The sequence below is a fragment of the Erigeron canadensis genome, chromosome 7, assembly GCF_010389155.1.
Source record: "Erigeron canadensis isolate Cc75 chromosome 7, C_canadensis_v1, whole genome shotgun sequence".
Classification (NCBI taxonomy): domain Eukaryota; kingdom Viridiplantae; phylum Streptophyta; class Magnoliopsida; order Asterales; family Asteraceae; genus Erigeron; species Erigeron canadensis.
In genome coordinates this window covers 10,949,785-10,969,953 of record NC_057767.1, presented here as the reverse complement: position 1 = coordinate 10,969,953, position 20,169 = coordinate 10,949,785, and the positions used below count along the sequence as shown (strand labels likewise).

Here is a 20,169-nt window from a genome sequence, read left to right as displayed (position 1 = left end):
AATTTTTGGCTGACCTATCTTGTTGTTTTGTTCTGTTTCATTAGTATATTGCTATGTTGTTGATTTCCATTTCGACAAGGCATGCTAGCTATGTGTTCATGTTTTCCGTTGAATGATCACTTGAACTGGACAGTACTTAGATAAATCAAAGCAATAATAATGTAATCAATTCACGAACTACATATGATGAACTATATGAATACAATTATAATTATTTTGACGATGATATTTATTTCCCAACATTTTAAAACTTACATTTTATTGATCTAATAGCATTTTGCTACGTGTTGGAAAATGTTTATAAAAATTATGGTATGATTAGAGCTAGCTAATTAAGAAATGTATTCGTGAATTTGTAAACTTTCAAATAATATGAACCAACTTAATAGCCAAGAGACCTAGATCAATCGCAATCGACAAAGGATTTTGCCTTATAGATCATGGTTCAAAATTAATTCTAGTTGATCAGTTTTGTATGGTTTTCTGTACAAAAATTAATGATGATATATATATATAAATTTCTGTACCAATATTTTTTTACACGATTAATGTAGCTATATTAATTGGCTACATATTGAATATTGATGTAGCTAAGTAGCTAGCTAACTAATAATGTATTATCCATTGAGGAAGCTTAACTAGGAAGTAGGGAGCTAAAACAAAGGCTGCTTCTATAAAGCAAAAGAATCCTTAATTTACTTAAACCAGCCTTTACTTACTCACCATTTTGCCTTTTCATGTGATGTGGTTAACTTTGAGTTGCATCTTCAAAAAGCCAAAAGTATATTCCATGCATGGCTTTATAAATACTAGTAATACATTACCCACATATATACATACATTTGATTCCTTATATGCAAACTAACTAATGGCTACCTCACTATCAAATGCATTACCACAAGCCCAGCAGCCAGAAGAACAAGAACCCATAACATTAGCAAATAAAGTGCCATCTCCCGGATCCATGGGTCCTTTTTTTGCGGTCATGTCGGTATTGATGGTTGTTACAATTCTTTCGTGTATGGCCGGAAGGATTTATAGCAGACGGGTGGCTGAGGCACCACTAGATAAGGTTATGAAGCATAGAGATTGTTTTGGGTGGTTGAAAGGAAGATTATGGCGATACGTGGCGGGTGATGGTGGTCATGTGATTACACTAGCCGGAAAAGGGGAGGTTGCTAAAGTAGAAGAAGGTGTTGTATGACCATATATATATACATTGTTTTGTTTGCTTTATTGTTGCAAATTGCAAGCTTTGTAGTAATTTAGTTATCCAAGTTTCGAAGCTACTTATTATTGAGTATATCTAATTTTAAAATAGCCAGTAATATCGATCGGTGCATTAATATAATAGAGATGAATCGTTACATTAGTACGATCGTTCTAGACTTCTAGTCGTGACTCGTGACACACATGCATAATTGCATAAACCAACTTATATATTTACGAATTTCAGTAGTGTGACTGAATTGATTGTAGTATTTCCCATTCCATTGCTTAGGTATGAAAATCTTTTAAGGATATCATAAATTTAAATTTCAATATTATATATTCGTCCTATTTTCATTTTCTTTCTTACAAATTTCTCCTTAAATTACTTTCATTTTCATTTTATTTTGGTTATATGTGAAATGTTTATTTGAAAACTAAATTTTTTATGAAAACTAGAAAACTGGCTAAAACACACTGTGATTTTAATACTCGTATAATACAATGTGTTTTAATTGTGTTTTTAAAAAACAGAATGTGATTTTATATTCTGTAATCCAAAAACACATATATTGTGTTAAGTTTAAATCACAGTGTGTTTTTTGATAGCGCGTGAAAATCAGAAAACTGTTCAAATACACTGTGATATGAACTTAACACAATGTGTTTTTCTAAAAAAAATTTAAAAACACATTGTGTTAAATCCATATCACGAAAATTTTAGTTTTCAAATAATCACAAACGTATAAATCAATGATTTTTCAGTCTTAACCTTAATTTTATCTTGAATTCATTAATTAAAAAGTTAAAAATACCAATTTTAAAGGTCAATATATCTGATATATAATGGAAAAAAGAAGATGTATTAGCAACCTCTCATATTAATAACTATGTGGTTCAAAGCCCTGCAACGGAATTATCATGGTTGTACGTCATCGTTGTGAGTGACAAAGAAGTACTATATACGTTTATTTTCAAAAATTACAAAAAACATAGCGTCCAAATATATAATTATGTATAGAGGCAATCCACAACAACTATAAAAAAAGGTAAAAGTAATAACTAAAATTTTATATACAAAACCAAATGTAGAACATAAAACATCTTATATTAAATTAAAATAAAAACAAAACAAAAAGAAAAAAATTGAGAGTAAACCAATATATCAATAAAAACAAATATAAAAGCTGGAGGTTATTTATGTAAATTTCAAAAGGATTATATTGTAACTTTAAAAATCCAAAATTTTGAAATGGGGCTGTGCAGATGTTGAACTTGCGCCTCTTCAACCAAAGAATAAGACCATCACCATCCCTTCTAAATGGTTTCATGTTTACTTCTTCTTTTATTAACTATTTATACTGGGTTATTTTTTAACCTTTTTATTGTTCACATCAACTTCCTTTATTAAATAAAGTAGATAACTAGATCATTAGAATTCGTGTGTTGCACGCATGTTTATATCTGATTTTTCGTTAATATTTCATAAAGTATATATGTATAAATCTATAATATAACTAAAAGAGGGGGTTGGGGATACATTTGGCACCCCTAATCCCCTCCTTGAACCTAATCCTTAATCCTTATTAATTATCTACTTTTAAATATTTATTTAATAAATAAACAAATAGCCGATCTTATATTATTCTTATCTTTATTTATCTATATATTTACAACCTGGAAAAAACTATTATATATTCTAAACTCAAACAAAAACATACGGCCATTAAAAAAAACCTACGACAAAAAGGTTTTTAATTATTTACTTTATTCATATATTTAATCATTATTATTATATTATAATTATTTAACGAATTTTTATGTTATCGTTTTGTAATGCATTATAGATTAATCATGACTTCTTCTTCAATAACAAAAAATAAGACCACGTTAGTTCATCTTGAAGATTTTAAGCGAACACATGTTAACCATCATCTACGACTCTGTGTTGTGCATGTATGGACTGTTTTGGAGTGGAACAACCCGAAGAATATCAAAACGTTCGAGATGGTCTTTATTGATGAATTAATATGTATTTTTTAAATTATATATTTTTCTTTAGTTTTCATAGTTATAGTCTAAAATTGTTGTTTGTGTTTGTAAGTTTAGATATAACAAACTAAACAAAAAAAATCTTTTTAACTAAAGTTGAAAAATAAGGGGTTAACTAGATTTCAATATTTATATATAGTTAATTTTCATATGTTTTCTTCTTTAGTTTTAACTTTTTAATTTTTTATTAAAGTTGAAAGAAAAAGAGGTAACTAGATTTAATATTTATATGGAGTTAATTTTCACATGTTTCATTCTTTAGTTTTCGTATTTATAGTCTAAAATTGTTGTTTGTGTTTATCTTAAGTTTAGATATAACAGACTATAAATTTTCTATTTAACTAAAGTTGGAAAAAAAGGGGTTAACTAGATTCAATATCTTGATTATGGTTTGTAAAGGATTATTTAGTTTTTTTAGGTATATTGTTATAAAATTTGGTTCATCACATAGTGGTTTCTTTGGGTAAGTATATGATCGGCTGCTTTTAGTTACTGCAACTATAACTTATATATATATGTATATAGATATAGATGTATACATGTATTGTATTATTTCTTAGTTGAAGTCTAAAATTTTCATGGGCTGCTAATTGTTAATGCTACTATTATTGATTAGTTTTGCTAAAGCATTACTCACATTATGTTTAAGAGGTGTCAGAAGTTAATGAGTCGAACAATTTTACGATTATTGAAGACTTTATATATAATGTAGTATTTAACATGACTGATTATTGATTTGAACTTCACATAAGTCATTTACTTTGTATAGTTCATACTACAAATTCTCTATTTTTGAATACATGTTTTCAATTAGTTTATTTACGTCCCATTTGTAAACATACTTCTTCAAATTTTTGTCTTATTTGATTCGTTTTATGTTTTATTTTTAGGGAATTTATATTTATTCGCTATCTATTTAATATTCCAATTTTTTTGTTTTGATTAATATATTTTAAGACTATCCGACATTGAGTTAAATTAATAATTATATATCATAAAATAAACGTTGATATAGCTTCAACTAAAAACATGGTTTCATCCTCAGCATGTCCACATTGATTGAGGTTTTCTATTACAATATCAATCCGATCAAATAAATAAGTTAATAATTTGATCCTAACTATTAGGATCAACTATAAACTTTAAACATACATAGATAAATGAGATGCGTCGAATGAAAAATATATATCATTTCTTTTATAATGTTAAGAAAATAATTATGTAGAGTTATTAACTCAAACCAAAAATACCCATCAACCTTATGCATATAAAAGAAAGCATTTCATGTGTAAATCTTTGTTTATTAATTTTAAACATAACAATCATAGGTTAACCTATTGATGGTTTTGTCATTTAAATCTAGAGTTAATTGCATAAAACATCGTTGTGGTTTACACAAATTTGTAGTTCATATCCCTCTAAGTTTTTTTTAGTGTTTTTCATCCTTATCACAAGAATTATTAGCGAATTACGTCATTTTCCTTAACACCATTACATTCTTGCCGTTAACAGGCTGCACGTACCCCACACGTGAGGGCTTTTTTGTCTTTTTCTTCCTCACATGGACGTTTTATGCAACTTGGTGTGCAAACCACATGGACGTTTTATGCAAATTACTTCTTTATCTTTTTTTTCTTTTCATTATTATACTTTTTTTAAAAAGATTATTACTTGTACATGGTGAAGGGATCAAATGAGAACCAACATATATGGTGAGAACCATGAGAACCACTAAAAAACCATCTCTAAGGGCTTTGCCTTCAGAGTTAAGGGTTACGCCCTGTGAAGTAATAATCATTAAAAAAATATATAAAAATGAAAGATAAAAAAAATATATATAACATAGACATTTACTCATAGTTAGTTACATCTACAAGTAATAATCATTTAAAAAAATACATAAAAATGAAAGATAAAAAAGTTATTTGCATAAAATGTCCCTGTGGTTTGCACACTAAGTTACATAAAACATCCCTGTGAAGAAGGAATAGACGAAAAAACCCTCACATGTGAGGCACGTGCAACATGTTAAGGAAAAGGATGTAATTCGCTAATAACTCTTGCGACAGGGATAGAAAACACTAAAAAAAAACTTAGAGGGATGTAAATCACGAATTTGTGTAAACCACAGAGACGTTTTATGCAATTAACTCTTAAATCTATATTTACTTATGATTTTAATGATTTTGAATTTAGATCTACATTTACTTACGCTTTTAAAAATAAAACTAAATGTATAACTAAGTAACCTATTTTTTTAAAAATCATTATATAAATACATCATTTTTTTAATATTAAAATGACTATGTTTTAAAATTTTAAGTAATAAAGGTAGCATTGTTAGTTTGGACATTTAGTCTCCCGTTATTTATCATCGTGTCATTCCGCATTATTAAAAAAATCCACATTTGTCGGGTTATATATATTAACACTTCTAATTTATCATCATCATTGAAACCCTCAAATCCCCCAAACGTAACGCTAAATGAATTTCTCCCGTTTCCCTAAACCCTTCAAACCCTAATGAACTCCCCCGAATCTTCAAACCCTTCAAAATACTCATATGACTATATGATATGAGATACATACTGTTTTGGGTAAAAATTACTCAAGATAATTTTCTATAAAGACTTGAAATAATTTTGTGACCAACGTTTTGTAAGTGAGGACTGGTGCTTGTGATCTTGAAATAAATAAAGATTTATGATAATAAGAAATCGGTTGAATGGAAGATTTTAGATAGAAAACCTTTATAAAGATCTTAGAAATGCGTTTTAAAGAAGATTAAGCAAGAATAATGAAGATTAAGACAATAAAGACTCAAGATCAAGACTGTGATCTAGATAAGACACGAATAAATGAAAATGCGATGAAAGGTACGATACCAGAATTGATGATATTTACTCATATAAATTTTTATACGGTAAAATTGGATAAATGATGGGTTGCTCGTCTATCGGATTATCTTCGAACCACACGAGAAAATCCACCATCACCGAGAGAAAACCCTTTGGACAACATGAAAAATCCCAATATAATTTTTTCCATATAGAACTTGAACCCATGAAATCCTCGTTATTAGAGTGTGCATTGTTATAATTGTGAGAATATTTGAATATACTTATACGGCCGCACATCTATGAACCATTAGGGTTGCACACATACAACGAGGAGGGCATAATTGAACTTTATATAAATAACAAGAAATCCACTAGAAATGAAAATAACTAAAAGTTTCCAAAAATAGATTTGGAAATGACGAGCGGGTCAGAACCGCGAATCGGGTCAAAAACGGGATCGGACATCAAGCACCATGATTCGTCCCTTGGGGTTCTCACATAGGTCGACGTCAAGAGAAGAAAGCGAGAGAGAAGGAAACTTGTTTCCTTATCCCACATTGATTCAAAGAAGGAAACATAAGGGTTTTCTATGTCTCTATAAAGAACCCTTATTCTTTCTTGAATCCTTGAACCAAAAAATCCTTTCTCTCTCACTTTTTCGTGTGGAAGTTCGACACCCTCTAGGGTGGAGAGAATCCCAACTAGTTATATTTTTTGGCAGGTTTTTGTTATAACGTAAAGTTATAGCTAGCACTTAGTTAAGTGTCGAAGATCTGTCCGCGTGTACGAGTCTTTTGAGGGGAACGACTTCGGGCTCTTTTTCGTGGCAAGTAGGTCACGTTATTCTTGCTCAAGAATAACGTTTTCGGAAGGTCGTCTAAGAGGTTAGTAGTTCTCATATTTATTTATATGTTTAGTTACTATATACATGCGCCATAGATCTTGGCTAGGGAATTAAATTTTTTTAATTGTTTTATTACATGATTCCGCTACTGGTAATTAACTAGGTTAATTACTTGATCATAAATTATACTTTAATTATAATTTGTATTTAAATAATTAAACGTTTTAAGGGCAATAGGAGTGGTCAGTATGATTTTATCAACCCTCCCAAATTAACCAATACAATTTATCCATCTTATTCCAACTTTCAAGCATCCCAACCAACCCTCTAAACCTAATTCATTGGTATTCATTAAAATTTTCAACCCTTCCAAATTTATTTTATTTTTCAAACTTTTTTTTTAATTAAAAGAAACCAACTATTTAAACAACAAAAAAAGATATAAATAAAAAAGTCCATTACATAACAAACCAAATAAAAATATGATAACGTCCATTACATAACAAACCAAATAAAAATACGATTAAACGTCCATTACACAACAAATAAAAGATGATAAATTAAGGATTGAACGACCAATTATATGTTTCGGCAATGTGGCGTTTTCTCTTGAGAACCCATTGCAACAAAACCGGATCATAGATATCACTATGCGAATCCTTCAAGAACTTGTAGTCATCCCGCTCACTCTTCTCCTTTTGTTGTTGATATTGGAGGTCCAAAATAGCTTTTATTTTCTTGGTGATTTCCGCCATCATTTTCTTCTTCTCATCTACATACGATTGAACAGAGTCAACAATAGTAGCCGCACTCGACGCCTCACTAACCGGTTTCTTGCCTTTCCATGGACGAGTGCAGGTGTTGTCTTAATTCAAATCCTGAATGATTGTAGGTGGATCATTGCAACTCGACGCATAGTTACCCCCATCAGATGACTTTCTTCGCTTGTCGGAACTAGCGGATGAAGCTTGAGTAGCTTGAGTAGTCTTTTGTTGCTTCCATTTAGCTTCATCTTTAACAACGTTCCAAGCCAATTGGTGAGAAAAAGCTTTGCCTATTTTAGTGTCATAATCGGCCAAGGCATTTTGCAACACACTTTGCCACATAATCCGTACACCCACTTTGCCATATATGAAACCGCCAAACAAATCAAATGTTACAAAATTGATATACACTGACAAACTAATCAATCGTATACACTGCCAAAATTGATATACAGTGAGAAACTTAAAATTGATATACAATGACAAACAAATTTGATATATGGGCCGATGCAACACACTGCCAAAACAAAATTGATTTACAATGACAAACAAAACTGTATAACTAAATCACATTACAAAAACTAATCAAGTCACATATCAATCAAAGCTTCAAAAGCAATATATATGGGCCGATTCACATATCAAATACTAATCAAAAACTAAATCAAATAAAAAAAAACTAACTGATTGGTGATAGAGCCTATTAAACAAGTTCATTGCTTCATTCATTGTACTCCACTTTGTGTTTAAACTATGATGGGTTCGAAGTGTTCCTCCCAAAAGTGATGAAAAGTGCTCTAAGATGCGTTCCCAAAACTTGTCTCTTCCTTGTTCATTCCCGATTACTCAACAAGTTGAGACGTGAATCCATGCCTTGGCCAAAACCACTTCCTCCTCTTGAGACCACGGTTTCTTATCCGCACATTTCTTGAATTTCTTGGGTGGAACTTCTTGTACATCATCTACAATATGTGAATGACCAAAACAAAAAAGGAACAAAAATTTGATACGGCCTAAAAGTTTAAAAAAAAGGGCCGAAGCTAATTGATAAAAAAGAATACCGGTTGAAACTTCTTGTGTTCCGGGTACATTTTCTTCATCATCGTCGCTTGGCAACTTGTCACGATAACTTTGATAGAAAGGATTGAATTCCGCCGTTTGAACGAATTCATAGTCCCGGATATGCATTTGTGGAGCTTCGGTATAACCATACAATGGTTGGGAACTATCCGGTTGGGGATAATAAGGTTGAGGAGTCGATTGTTGACGATGATGGTATGGTTGAGACATTGTTTGTTGAGGATTCGATTGTTATTGATTATACATCGGCTGTGGAGGCACCAAACCGCGACCACGAGCCAAACAGATACGCCCAAGCCCTCGACTAGCCTCTGCAGTTCCACGCCCTCTATTGAACCCGGGTGCAACATTCTTTTGCCTTCTAGGATCCATGATGATAGGAGTGTTTTTGGCGGTGAAGAAGAAGAATGTTTGATGGGAGTTGTATTTTGAAATGAAGAAGACGACCATATATATAGTATGCAACGGCTAGTTTGTTTCAAAAAGGGAGAATTTTTTTTGAGTTAATTGCAAGATTGGTTCCTGTGGTTTATACATTTTAGCAAGGGGGTCCCTATTCGAGAATCGTTGCATTGAAGTAACTATTTTGATAACTTTTTGCAAAGTTGGTCCAAATTTGATGGATCCGTTAAAGGTGGTCGTCAAGTGTGCACGTGTGCAGGATGTGTGGGGGTATTTATGTACTTTCCACCCCACAAGGACCCCCATTACTAAAATGGAAAAACCACAGGGACTAATCTTGCAACTAACTTTTCTTTTTATATAATAAAAGACTAGTGGCCTAACCACTTCTTAACCATCTAAAAATTTTAGTTAACCAAAAAGTTAAATCTACATGTATAATAATTAAAATTATAAATCAAAAAATATAGAACTAAAAAACTTTTAATTACTAATTATATTAATAGTTGTAGAAAAAGTTTTATAAACTTACAATTTTTAAAAATTCATCACTAAATAATTTTTTTTAACTTTTCCATAGAAGAATAAATCTTATTAAATAATTAACTTAAATATAAATTTCAACACTGATAGGTTGTATTTTATACCCATTTCCATAGCTTAAGTAGTCGATTATTGAGGTTTAAGAGTCATTTTCGTATATATTTGGTGTGTTTATGGTATTTGTTAGTGTTTCAGGGTGTTAACAGGTACTAAAGCGTTATTCTGGAGAAAACGAAGTTTCTGGAGCTAAACGAGTGTTCCGGACGTTTTACGAGGCACGGAAATGTCCTAGGAAGTTGGTCAATGAAAGTCAAAATTGGTCAACGTTGGTCAACTCAGAACTGCGACGCAGCACAATTCCAGAGGATTTGACTGCTTCGCAGTTGGGTAGGACTGCGACGCAGTTGTATTATGATGGAACCTGCTCTTCGGTCAAAGCTAGTCAAGGTCAACAATAGTCAAAGCCAACTGCGACGCAGTTGGGGGCGGTTTCTGTGTTATTTCGGGCAACTATAAAAGAGAGCATTATTATTCTAAAACCCTATCCTCACTTTTTCCAGACGATTTTTAGGATCTTTTTAAGGGTTTTTCTTATTTTCAACCATTTGGAAGGATCGTAAGCTCGATTGGAACCATTTCGTTAATCGTTTTCAATTCCTTGTATTCGGTAACGATGAATTCTTCCATTTTGATTTGTTCTTTCATATTTAATATGATTGGCTAATCGCCTTTTCATCCATCTTGATGGAGTGAGACAATATGTAAGGATTGCACAATCTTTTATAATTCAAGTGATTTGATTTAACGTTGTGTCGTAATCTTAATTTATTAATTCTTTGTCATTTGATTATTGTTTGTGGATAATTTGTATTCAAACTTAGTGGCAACTAGGGTTGGGTAGAAGTTATTTTGATTGCTTGGTTAGGAGCAGTTGGTTCTATGACGGGTACGGTAGAAGATAATTAATAATTAATAAGAATTAATGGGTTGATGGTTGGGTACAATCAATAGACATAATTGTTATCTGAAATGATTAAAACCATTGTTGAACTAGAGAAGTTATAAAAAGGTGTCTCGGGGTACCGGTCTTAATAATGAAACTAGTTTATACAAGAGAATCAAATAAGTTGTAAACCTGACGGGTACGGGGTTGAATATTAATTTGAATCTCGGTCATTTAATCACTAAATCGAATTTGAACTTCATCAAATGTGCAATCTCAACATTTTGTCGAGCGAAATCAAGATGGGTGACCTTTAAATCTTTGTTTTAAACAACAAACTCTTCTTTCGATTAATCCTAAGGGATTACTAACATATTTTACTAATTACTTGCAAAGTGGCAATTTGGCCACAACCCCCCCCCCCCCCATTTTACTTGAATCACTTAACAGTTACAATTGCTTATAAAAGTCCTTGTGAACGATCTCGGCTTACCAGTTTTTATTATACTGCATGCGATCAGGTACACTGCCTGTGAGTGTGTAGTAGTCAGTCTTTCGGTAAATCGTGTTTATAAATTTAAAGCTAGATTTCGCACATCAAGTTTTTGGCGCCGCTGTCGGGGACTTAAATTAAGTAGTTGTTCGTTTTGTGATTCGATCCTTCCTTGCATTCATTTGTGAGGAAGTTATTTGTTTTAATAGATAGATTTTATTTTTATTTTTATTTTATTGTGTAAGTTTCTGGTGCGGTTAACGGTATTTCTTGTGGTGCTTGTGCAGGTGCTTTGTAGTTGATGAATACAAGAGCCTCTGGTAGACCTTTGCTTAGTCCTCAATCTAATCCAGGGAAAGCCAGACGACGCTTACTTAGATCAAACAACACGGAGCCCTCAAACACCGACAACATAGATTCAGGTACCGAAAACCGTGATCACCCGGACGTAGATTTGGATCAACATTACTCAAAGAAAGGTTTAATATCCGAGGTGCACTTAAGTTCTAAATTCTCCGAAGGTAGTGGTTTGTTCAAAACTGGTGATAGCTCAGGATAAAACTCATCAACCTGATTTAACCGAAATTCCTAGAGCAAATCTTCAAGTAATTCAACCAGTTAGAGCAAGGAGAATGGGTGATCAAGAACCGGTAAACCCCAATAACCGTCTTTACGATGACCGTAGGAGAAATGTACCCACTAATAGGGGCACTCCTATTCGCCTTCCAACCACCGGAGTTAACTTTTCTCTCAAAGGAAGTCATTTGAAAAGTGTGGAGGAAGAGAAGTTTGATGGGGTAACTAACAATGATCCGTATGGGCATTTAGAGAGGTTCGAGAAGATTTGTAGGTTTTACCACTATGGCGCGAACCAAGATGATAATGTGAAGCTTGAGCTTTTTCCACTCACTTTATGTGGAGGAGCTAAGGCATGGCTAAAGGAGCAACCAGATGATTTGTATACAACTTGGGATGAGCTTCGTGTTGGGTTTATTGATGAGTTCTATTCTATAAGGACTCAAAGACAGTTAGAAAATAAGATCCGATCATTCACTCAAGATCTAGGGGAAGATGTAGTAGATGCTTGGAAACGATATAAGGAGATGATCAGGAATTGTCCAGGAAACAATCTGAACACAAAAGCAGTGGTTGAAATCTTCTATGATGGTTTGCTCAAGAGAACTCCAAGGGAATTAACCGGGGCATTTGGAGGTAGTTTGAACAATGTGACCCCGGCTGAAGGTTACAAAATCTTAGATGATATGGCCAAGGAGTATTCTGATCGTGAAGAGCTTGTAAGCAAGAGAACTGGTAGTAAGACTGTGGCGAAGCTGGAGAGTAGTGAAGAATCAAGCTTGGTTGCTGAAGTCAAAGCTCTCACTAAGCAAATAAACGAGAGGTTTGACAACCAAGATGTGAGATTCAAAAGCATTGAAAGGGATGTTAAGGTGATTGCTGATGGGTGTGACTACTATGGGGACATGCATTATTCAGAGGATTGCCCGGATAAGCCGGCTCAAGAAGTTAACTATGTCCAGAATCAGCAAGGGAACTTTAATCAGAATACCGGTTATCAAAACCGGTCATCAGGTACTTCTTTTCCTTCATCTAATTTAATGCTAATAATTCTGGTTTTAGTGGAAGTAGGTTTAGCAGGTTCAACAATCAGCAGAATGCGAATGCTGAATTGAGAGATATCATGAAGGATTTGGTAGGAGCTCAGAAAGCTACTAATGAGAAGATGGCCTCTCAATGGAATGCTATGACTACCAGATTGGATGGGTTGGCGAATAAGCTTGAGCAGAGCTCGAAGAGTACTCAAGCAACATTTCAGGATATTGAGGCGAAACTTGAAAGGCTAGGAACTTCAAACAGGCAGCCCAGTACCTTACCGAGCAATACTCAGCAGAATCCTAAGCCTCAGCAGAACAGCCAAGGATCTGGAACAAAATAAAACCATCTGAATGCTAGGAATGAACAAGTGAACGCAATCACAACAAAAGCAGGTAAAACTTATGACTCTGCAAATTCCTTACCTAAGGTTGTTACTCCTCTTGTGCAAGTTGCAGATGAAGAAACTGTTGATGAAGAGATCAAGACGGAGCCGAGCCCGACCTTGAAGACTCCGGCTGTTCCGTCCACAAATGTTGAGAAACCTACTGTTGAGACACCTCCGGTGAAGCCTTACCAACCGAAGGTGCCGTTTCCTCAACGGTTGAAGAGGGGGAAGATCAAGGAGAACTTCAAGAAGTTTGTTGATTTAATTCAAAATGTTAATATTACTGTCCCATTAATTGATCTTCTTGCAGGTATTCCCAACTATGCAAAGTTTCTCAAGGATCTCATTTCGGATAGGAAGAAGCTAGAAGAAGGCAAGACGGCGGTGATGAGTGCTGAGGTTTCCGCCAAAATAAAGAACGAGATACCCCCTAAGTTGGAAGATCCAGGGAGTTTTCTTATTTCTTGTTCTTTTGGAATTAAATTGTATAAGGCATTGGCCGATCTTGGAGCCAACATTAATTTAATGCCTTATTCGGTCTATGAGAAATTGTCCCAAGGTGAATTGACCCCGACCCGCATGAGCATTAGGCTGGCGGATAGATCATTCCAATATCCCATGGGGATAGCGGAAAATTTGCAGATTAAGGTGGGGCACATGATTTTCTTGGTAGATTTTGTTATATTAGAAATGGAGGCGAACGTAAATGTACCTCTCATCCTGGGCCGCCCATTTCTTATGACCGCGGATGCTATCATCTGGGTCAAGGCCAAGGAAATTTCTCTAGGTGTAGGTGATGACCGAGTTGTGTTTAATGTTGATAGAGCTCTTAAACATCCTTACTCTTGTGATGAATCTTTTGATAGAGCTCTTAAACATCCTTACTCTTGTGATGAATCTTGTTTCAGGATAGATGTTGTTGAATAAGAGGATGCTTTGGAAAAAGAGCTAATGGATTACTTAGACATGGAGGATGGGCAAGCTTTGTTAGCTTGTAATGAAGAAGAACAGGAGATGGTAGATGAAATGATGCAAGAGATCATGGCATTAAGTGTAGATGAAACTCCACCGGATGATGAATCTTTTGAAGAGATCGAGGTTGATAGGAGCAAAAGGGTGCCTACTTCGGTTGAGAGCCCTCCTACCGATTTGGAGCTCAAACCACTTCTGGATCATTTGGAGTATGCATACTTAGAAGGTACTTCTTTACTCCCTGTTGTCATTTCATCTTCCTTAATGGAGGATGAAAAATCTAGGCTTATTACTGTCTTGAAGGCTCATAAAAGGGCCTTTGCATGGAAAATTTCCGATATTCCAAGTATAAGTCAAGAATTTTGTAAGCACACAATAAACTTTGTTGATAGTGTCAAACCTGTTGTGCAAAGATAGCGGAGATTGAATCCAAACATGAAAGATGTTGTAAAAAAAGAAGTCATTAAGTTATTGGATGCGGGAATCATATTCCCCATCTCGGATAATTTATGGGTGAGTCTGGTACATTGTGTACCGAAAAGGGGTGGGATGACCTGTCTTAAATGATAAAAATGAATTGATTCCCACAAGAACTGTCACGGGTTGGAGGGTATGTATTGACTATCGGAAACTAAATGATGCGACCCGCAAGGATCACTTCCCATTGCCCTTTATCAATCAAATGCTCGAACGGCTCGCTGGGAATGAGTATTTTTGTATTTTGGATGGGTTTTCTGGGTACTTTCAAATACCCATTGACCTGAAAGACCAAGAGAAGACCATTTTTACTTGCCCTTTTGGCACTTATGCTTATAGGAGGATGCCATTCGGTCTTTGTAATGCCCCGGGGACTTTCCAACGTTGTATGATAGCTATTTTTCAGGATATGATTGAAACATCCATGGAAGTTTTTATGGATGATTTTTCTGTGTTTGGAAATTCTTTTGAAAATTGTCTAGTTAGTCTTGATAAGATGTTCAAAAGGTGTGAACGGGCACATTTGGTTTTAAACTGGGAAAAGTGCCATTTTATGGTTAAAAAAGGCATTGTTTTGGGACACAAAGTTTCTAAGGAAGGGTTAGAGGTTGATAAAGCTAAAATTGATGTGATAAGTAAATTGCCTCCACCCACAAATGTTAAATCTGTTAGAAGCTTTCTTGGTCATGTCGGTTTTTACCGTAGGTTCATAAAAGATTTTTCTAAAATCACCCGGCCTATGACCAAGTTGTTGGAGAAGGATGTCCCATTTTTTGTTTGATAAAGAGTGTCTTGATGCATTCAACTTGTTGAAAGAGAATTTGACTAATGCTCCCATTATGACTCCCCCTAATTGGTCATTACCATTCGAGTTGATGTGTGATGCTAGCGACTTTGCCTTAGGGGCCGTTTTAGGCTAAAGGGAGGATAAACATTTCCGCCCTATTTCTTATGCTAGCAAGACTTTGAATCTGGCCCAACAAAATTACACTGTGACTAAGAAAGAGTTGTTGGCCGTTGTGTATGCTTTTGACAAATTCCGTCTCTACTTGGTTTTGAATAAGACCATAGTTTACACCGACCATTCCGCATTGAGGTACTTGTTTTCCAAACAAGATGCCAAACCTCGTCTCATCCGTTGGGTCTTGCTTTTGCAAGAATTTGACATAGAGATCAAGGATAAAAAGGGAGTGGAAAATGTGGCGGCCGATCACTTAAGTAGGCTCGAAAACCCTCACCTTGAGGAGTTACAAGAGCATGAAATTAATGATGATTTTCCTGATGAGTTTTTGATGAAGCTTGAAACAGGTCCTTGGTTTGCCGATATTGCTAACTATCTTAGTTCAGGTGCAATTCCAGAAGATATGTTGAAGCAAGAAAGGAGGAAACTTTTTACCGAGGCTAAGCATTATTTTTGGGAAAATCCATTTTTGTTTAAAATTTGTGCAGATGGGATGATTAGGAGGTGTGTGTCGGAATATGAGACCCGACAAATTCTTGATGCTTGTCACCACGGGCCATCCGGTGGACACTATGGACCGTCAGTCACCGGTAAGAAGGTGTATGATGCTGGATTCTATTGGTCGACCGTGTTCAAGGAAGCACAAACTTTGGTAGAGGTTTGTGATGTTTGTCAAAGACAAGGTAACATTTCTAAACGTGATGAAATGCCTCAAAACTTTATTCAGGTATGTGAAGTTTTTGATGTTTGGGGTATTGACTTTGTGGGACCTTTTCCCCCGTCACATAGGAATTTGTATATCCTTGTAGCTGTTGATTATGTTTCAAAATGGGCCGAGGCTAAAGCCTTGCCAACGAATGATGCACGTGTTGTCATTCACTTTTTAAAACAGCTTTTCTGTAGGTTTGGAATGCCCAAGGCCTTAATCAGTGATCGCGGAAGTCATTTCGCGAATCATCAACTCGCTAAGGTGCTAAAGAGGTACGGTGTCAATCACCGCTTTTCAACCTCTTACCACCCGCAAACGAGTGGCCAAGTTGAAAATACGAACCAGGCATTGAAAAGAATTCTTGAGAAGACCGTAGGAGATAACCCGAAGTCTTGAGAATACGTGCCGAACCTTTAAAGTAGCAGTTTTAGTTGTTTTTTTTATTGTCCCCATATCTAGTTTTTAGATGCTATAAATACGGGTTCCTAAAATACGATTAAGTATCGGGATAAAGGAGTCGGATTCAAGAAAGAGTATTGTTATTTGTCAACTTTCCACTTTGTCTCCATGCATTATCTACTTTTTTTATCATAATTTTTTAATATGATTTTGACACTTCATTGATGATGTTTGGACAACAGAATAGTTAGACTTTGAATTTCTATTCAAATATCTCATTATAATATATTGGGAGTTATCATTGTTTTCCCAACTTACAAGTTATGCAAGATACCAACGTAGGTGTTTGTTTAATAGTGAAATGTTTATCTGTTACGAATGATATTTCTTAATCATGTTTATTTGTTTGCTAGTCTAAAACAATGGAAACTTTTGTGAATGATCGTGGTAAGACTGGTGACTTTCCGGATCCGAATGTATGCTATTGGGATGAGTTTGGCACGACAAAGGTAACGGCAATGGTGTTACAAGTAATGACAAAGTTTTGTAAGCTACCTTTGTCGTGCCGACTTCGTCACAATAGCATACATTCGGATTTTGAAAGGTATCGGTCTTACCAAGGAGATTCACAAAAGTTTCCACTGTCTTCGACTAGCAAAAAACTAAACATGATTAAGAAATATCATTCCTACAAATAGTTAGACATTTCACTATTAAACAAATACGTACCGTTGGTGTCCTACTTAACTTGTAGGTTGGGAAACCAACGATAAACCTCGATATATTATAATGAGATATCTGCATAAAAATCCAAAGTCTAACTATTATGTTGTTTCAAACATCATAAATGAAATGTAAAAGTCATATAAAAAGTATAATAAAAAAATTAAATTTTGCATGAAGACAAAGTGGAAAATTGGCGACTAACAATACTCTTCAAATGTTTCTCGACTAATCCGACTCTTTTATACCAATATATAATCCTGCAGAATTTAGGAACCCATATCATTAATAACATCTAAAAACCAACATAGGGAAAATAAAAATAAACAACTAAAATTGCTACCTTAGAGGTTCGACATGTAGAAGGTCGGAATCGGAAATGGCAAAACCGATACAACTAATATTTGGCTGTTGTAATTTTAATATTTGGCTGTTATGATTTTAAAAATTAACAGTAATCCAAACTCCCCTTTAATCCATCATTGTTAGTTATGACGGTCAAGAATAAAGGACCCACCAAAGATCTAATAAATAAACCATACATCATAAGGAAATAATGTCATTCCTTCATAGTACTTATAATCATCAACTAAAAGCAACTAGACTAATGCCCGCACAACGAAGGTGTGCACTTACACGATTATGTCGATGAGATTGAATTGAGTATTGATTGAATCTTGCTTGGTGTTTTAATAGGCTGCTTGTTAAAACACGAAGCAAGATTATATCAATACCCAATTCAACCTCATCGACGTAATCAGTAAGTGCACATCTTTGTCGTGCAGGGATTAGGTCTAGATATATAAAGAGATACAAAAACCTTAAATCATAATATATTTTTGTTTTTGATAGACGATAAGAATGAGAGGAAAGAAGTAGGGATAACTGCATAAAATAAAAATGATCTTTCGACCAATTCACAAAAATAACATTGACCTTTAAAAGTTTTACTTTTTTGAAATGAACTTTCATTTATTCCCGAAAATAGTAACATTTGACAAGCGTACATGATGACATGGACATTTTTTGATTATGTGACATTTTTTAATGACCTGATCACTTTATAATGTAACACCCCAAAGTTTTTAAGGTAAAGAAATTAACCCTTTTACAGTTTTGAGATTAAAATAATTTTCTAGTATTTTATTTTTGGATATGGGGTTAATTTAATAGAACTTTAGTGGATAGAGGGTAAAATACCCATTAATTTTAAGAAAGGGGTGTGGCATCTTGAGGATGTGCTAGCCATCCTACCCTCCCTTATTCACCATTCCACCATCATTTTTCCAAGCTTCTCAAGTCTTCTTCTTCTTCTTGTTTCCATCAAATCAAATTGTAATTTCCTCTAATTCAAGGATAAAAATAATAATAATAATCTTCAATAAGCAAAATTGAAAACTTAGGGTTTGTATATGGTGGTGGCCGAATTTTAGAAGAAGATAAGAGGAAGAAATTGTGATTTAGAAACCCAAATCTTTATCTTCCATTCTTGAGGTATTGATTTCCTTAACCTAGTTCTAATCTTTATTTTTATGAATTAGGGTTCTTGAGAGGTTCAATTTGGGGGTTTTTGTTAGTAATGGGTTTTTATATGATTTTCCCCCAAATTCTTGTATATTATGAGTTAGTTATTGAGTTGCTTATTGAAATTTATTATAATGAGAATAATGGAAGTGAAATTCCAAATATGACAATGGTGATTTTGCTAGTCAAGTGAAGTAATGTTGATGATGAATGATGATTTCTTGAATTAATATGAGAATTTTTGTAAGTAAGCAACTCAATGACTTATTGGGGTGATTAGAGGTTAGAAATGCTAGTAAATGTTTAGTTTGGCTATGTTGAAATAGCTAGGAATGTGAATATTGCCTTATATGAGTATTATGATATCTTAAGAGGTTGAAAGCTTGAAATTGTTGCTATTGCGGTTATCTTGGTGTTGTTGTGTCGCGAAGGAGGTGAGTATACTTGCATATCTTTGTATATTCATCGGGTCAATTACCATTCATGTTGAGTGAGTCCATGGTGGTAATTGATTTGGCGTTAAGTCCCATGTTTATGGTTGAGTTTGATTACAGACCTAATTGGTGGCCATAGGCTCATGTGGAGCATTTGTTATTGTTATTTTTTTTTTATTGTGATTGTAATCATTTGCTTATATGGATCTATGTAATGCCTAACCCAAGGGTGAGTATTATGGATATGACACGACGGTGTCATAGTCCATATGCAACAGTCCCTTGAGCATTGCCCTCCTTTGTTTATACGATTATATGCAAGCATATTCACTAAACATTTGCTTACCTTTTAGTTGTTTACCTTTTTGATTTAGGTAGTTCCGGAAGAAGGAACTAGGTTGAAGTTGCTAGTCGAATTTGGTAGGTATTTGGCTATTCATGGAAGAATGGCATATTTTGATTTGAGACTTAGACATCCCTCTTGACTTTGGCTCATGGTACATTTTGGTAGTTAGTGGTTATGTCTTGGTAAATTTATGTAAATGGTCATGTACATGACTTATGAATTGGCAAAGCTTGTCTATTTTGAGTTGAAAGATGTCAAAATGGATAATCGACCCATATGGTTGGGTAGTCGACTGTGGATCAAATGGATTTGGTAAATATGTTTGTTTACATGTCAACTACTTGCTTGCATTTCTGGAATGTAATTTACGTTAAGTTTTGGTTTGAGATTCGAAGGTTTTTGGTTTGATTAAAAGTTGAACAAAATTTGGTGTTGCTGAACTATGGGTCACTGCG

The 20,169-nt window shown here is 34.2% G+C and overlaps 1 protein-coding gene across 1 annotated transcript; it reads left to right on the top strand.

Moving 5' to 3' along the window:
- The first annotated feature begins 860 nt into the window (after positions 1 to 860).
- LOC122606520 lies at positions 861 to 1,372 on the top strand. Its single transcript, XM_043779378.1, has one exon. The coding sequence runs from the start codon at positions 869 to 871 to the stop codon at positions 1,202 to 1,204; it is 336 nt and encodes a 111-aa protein (XP_043635313.1). The 5' UTR covers positions 861 to 868; the 3' UTR covers positions 1,205 to 1,372.
- The last annotated feature ends 18,797 nt before the right edge of the window (positions 1,373 to 20,169 follow it).

Coding starts and splice junctions, on each gene's coding strand:
- LOC122606520 (XM_043779378.1), top strand. CDS start 869: ATGGCTACCTCACTATCAAATGCATTACCACAAGCCCAGCAGCCAGAA.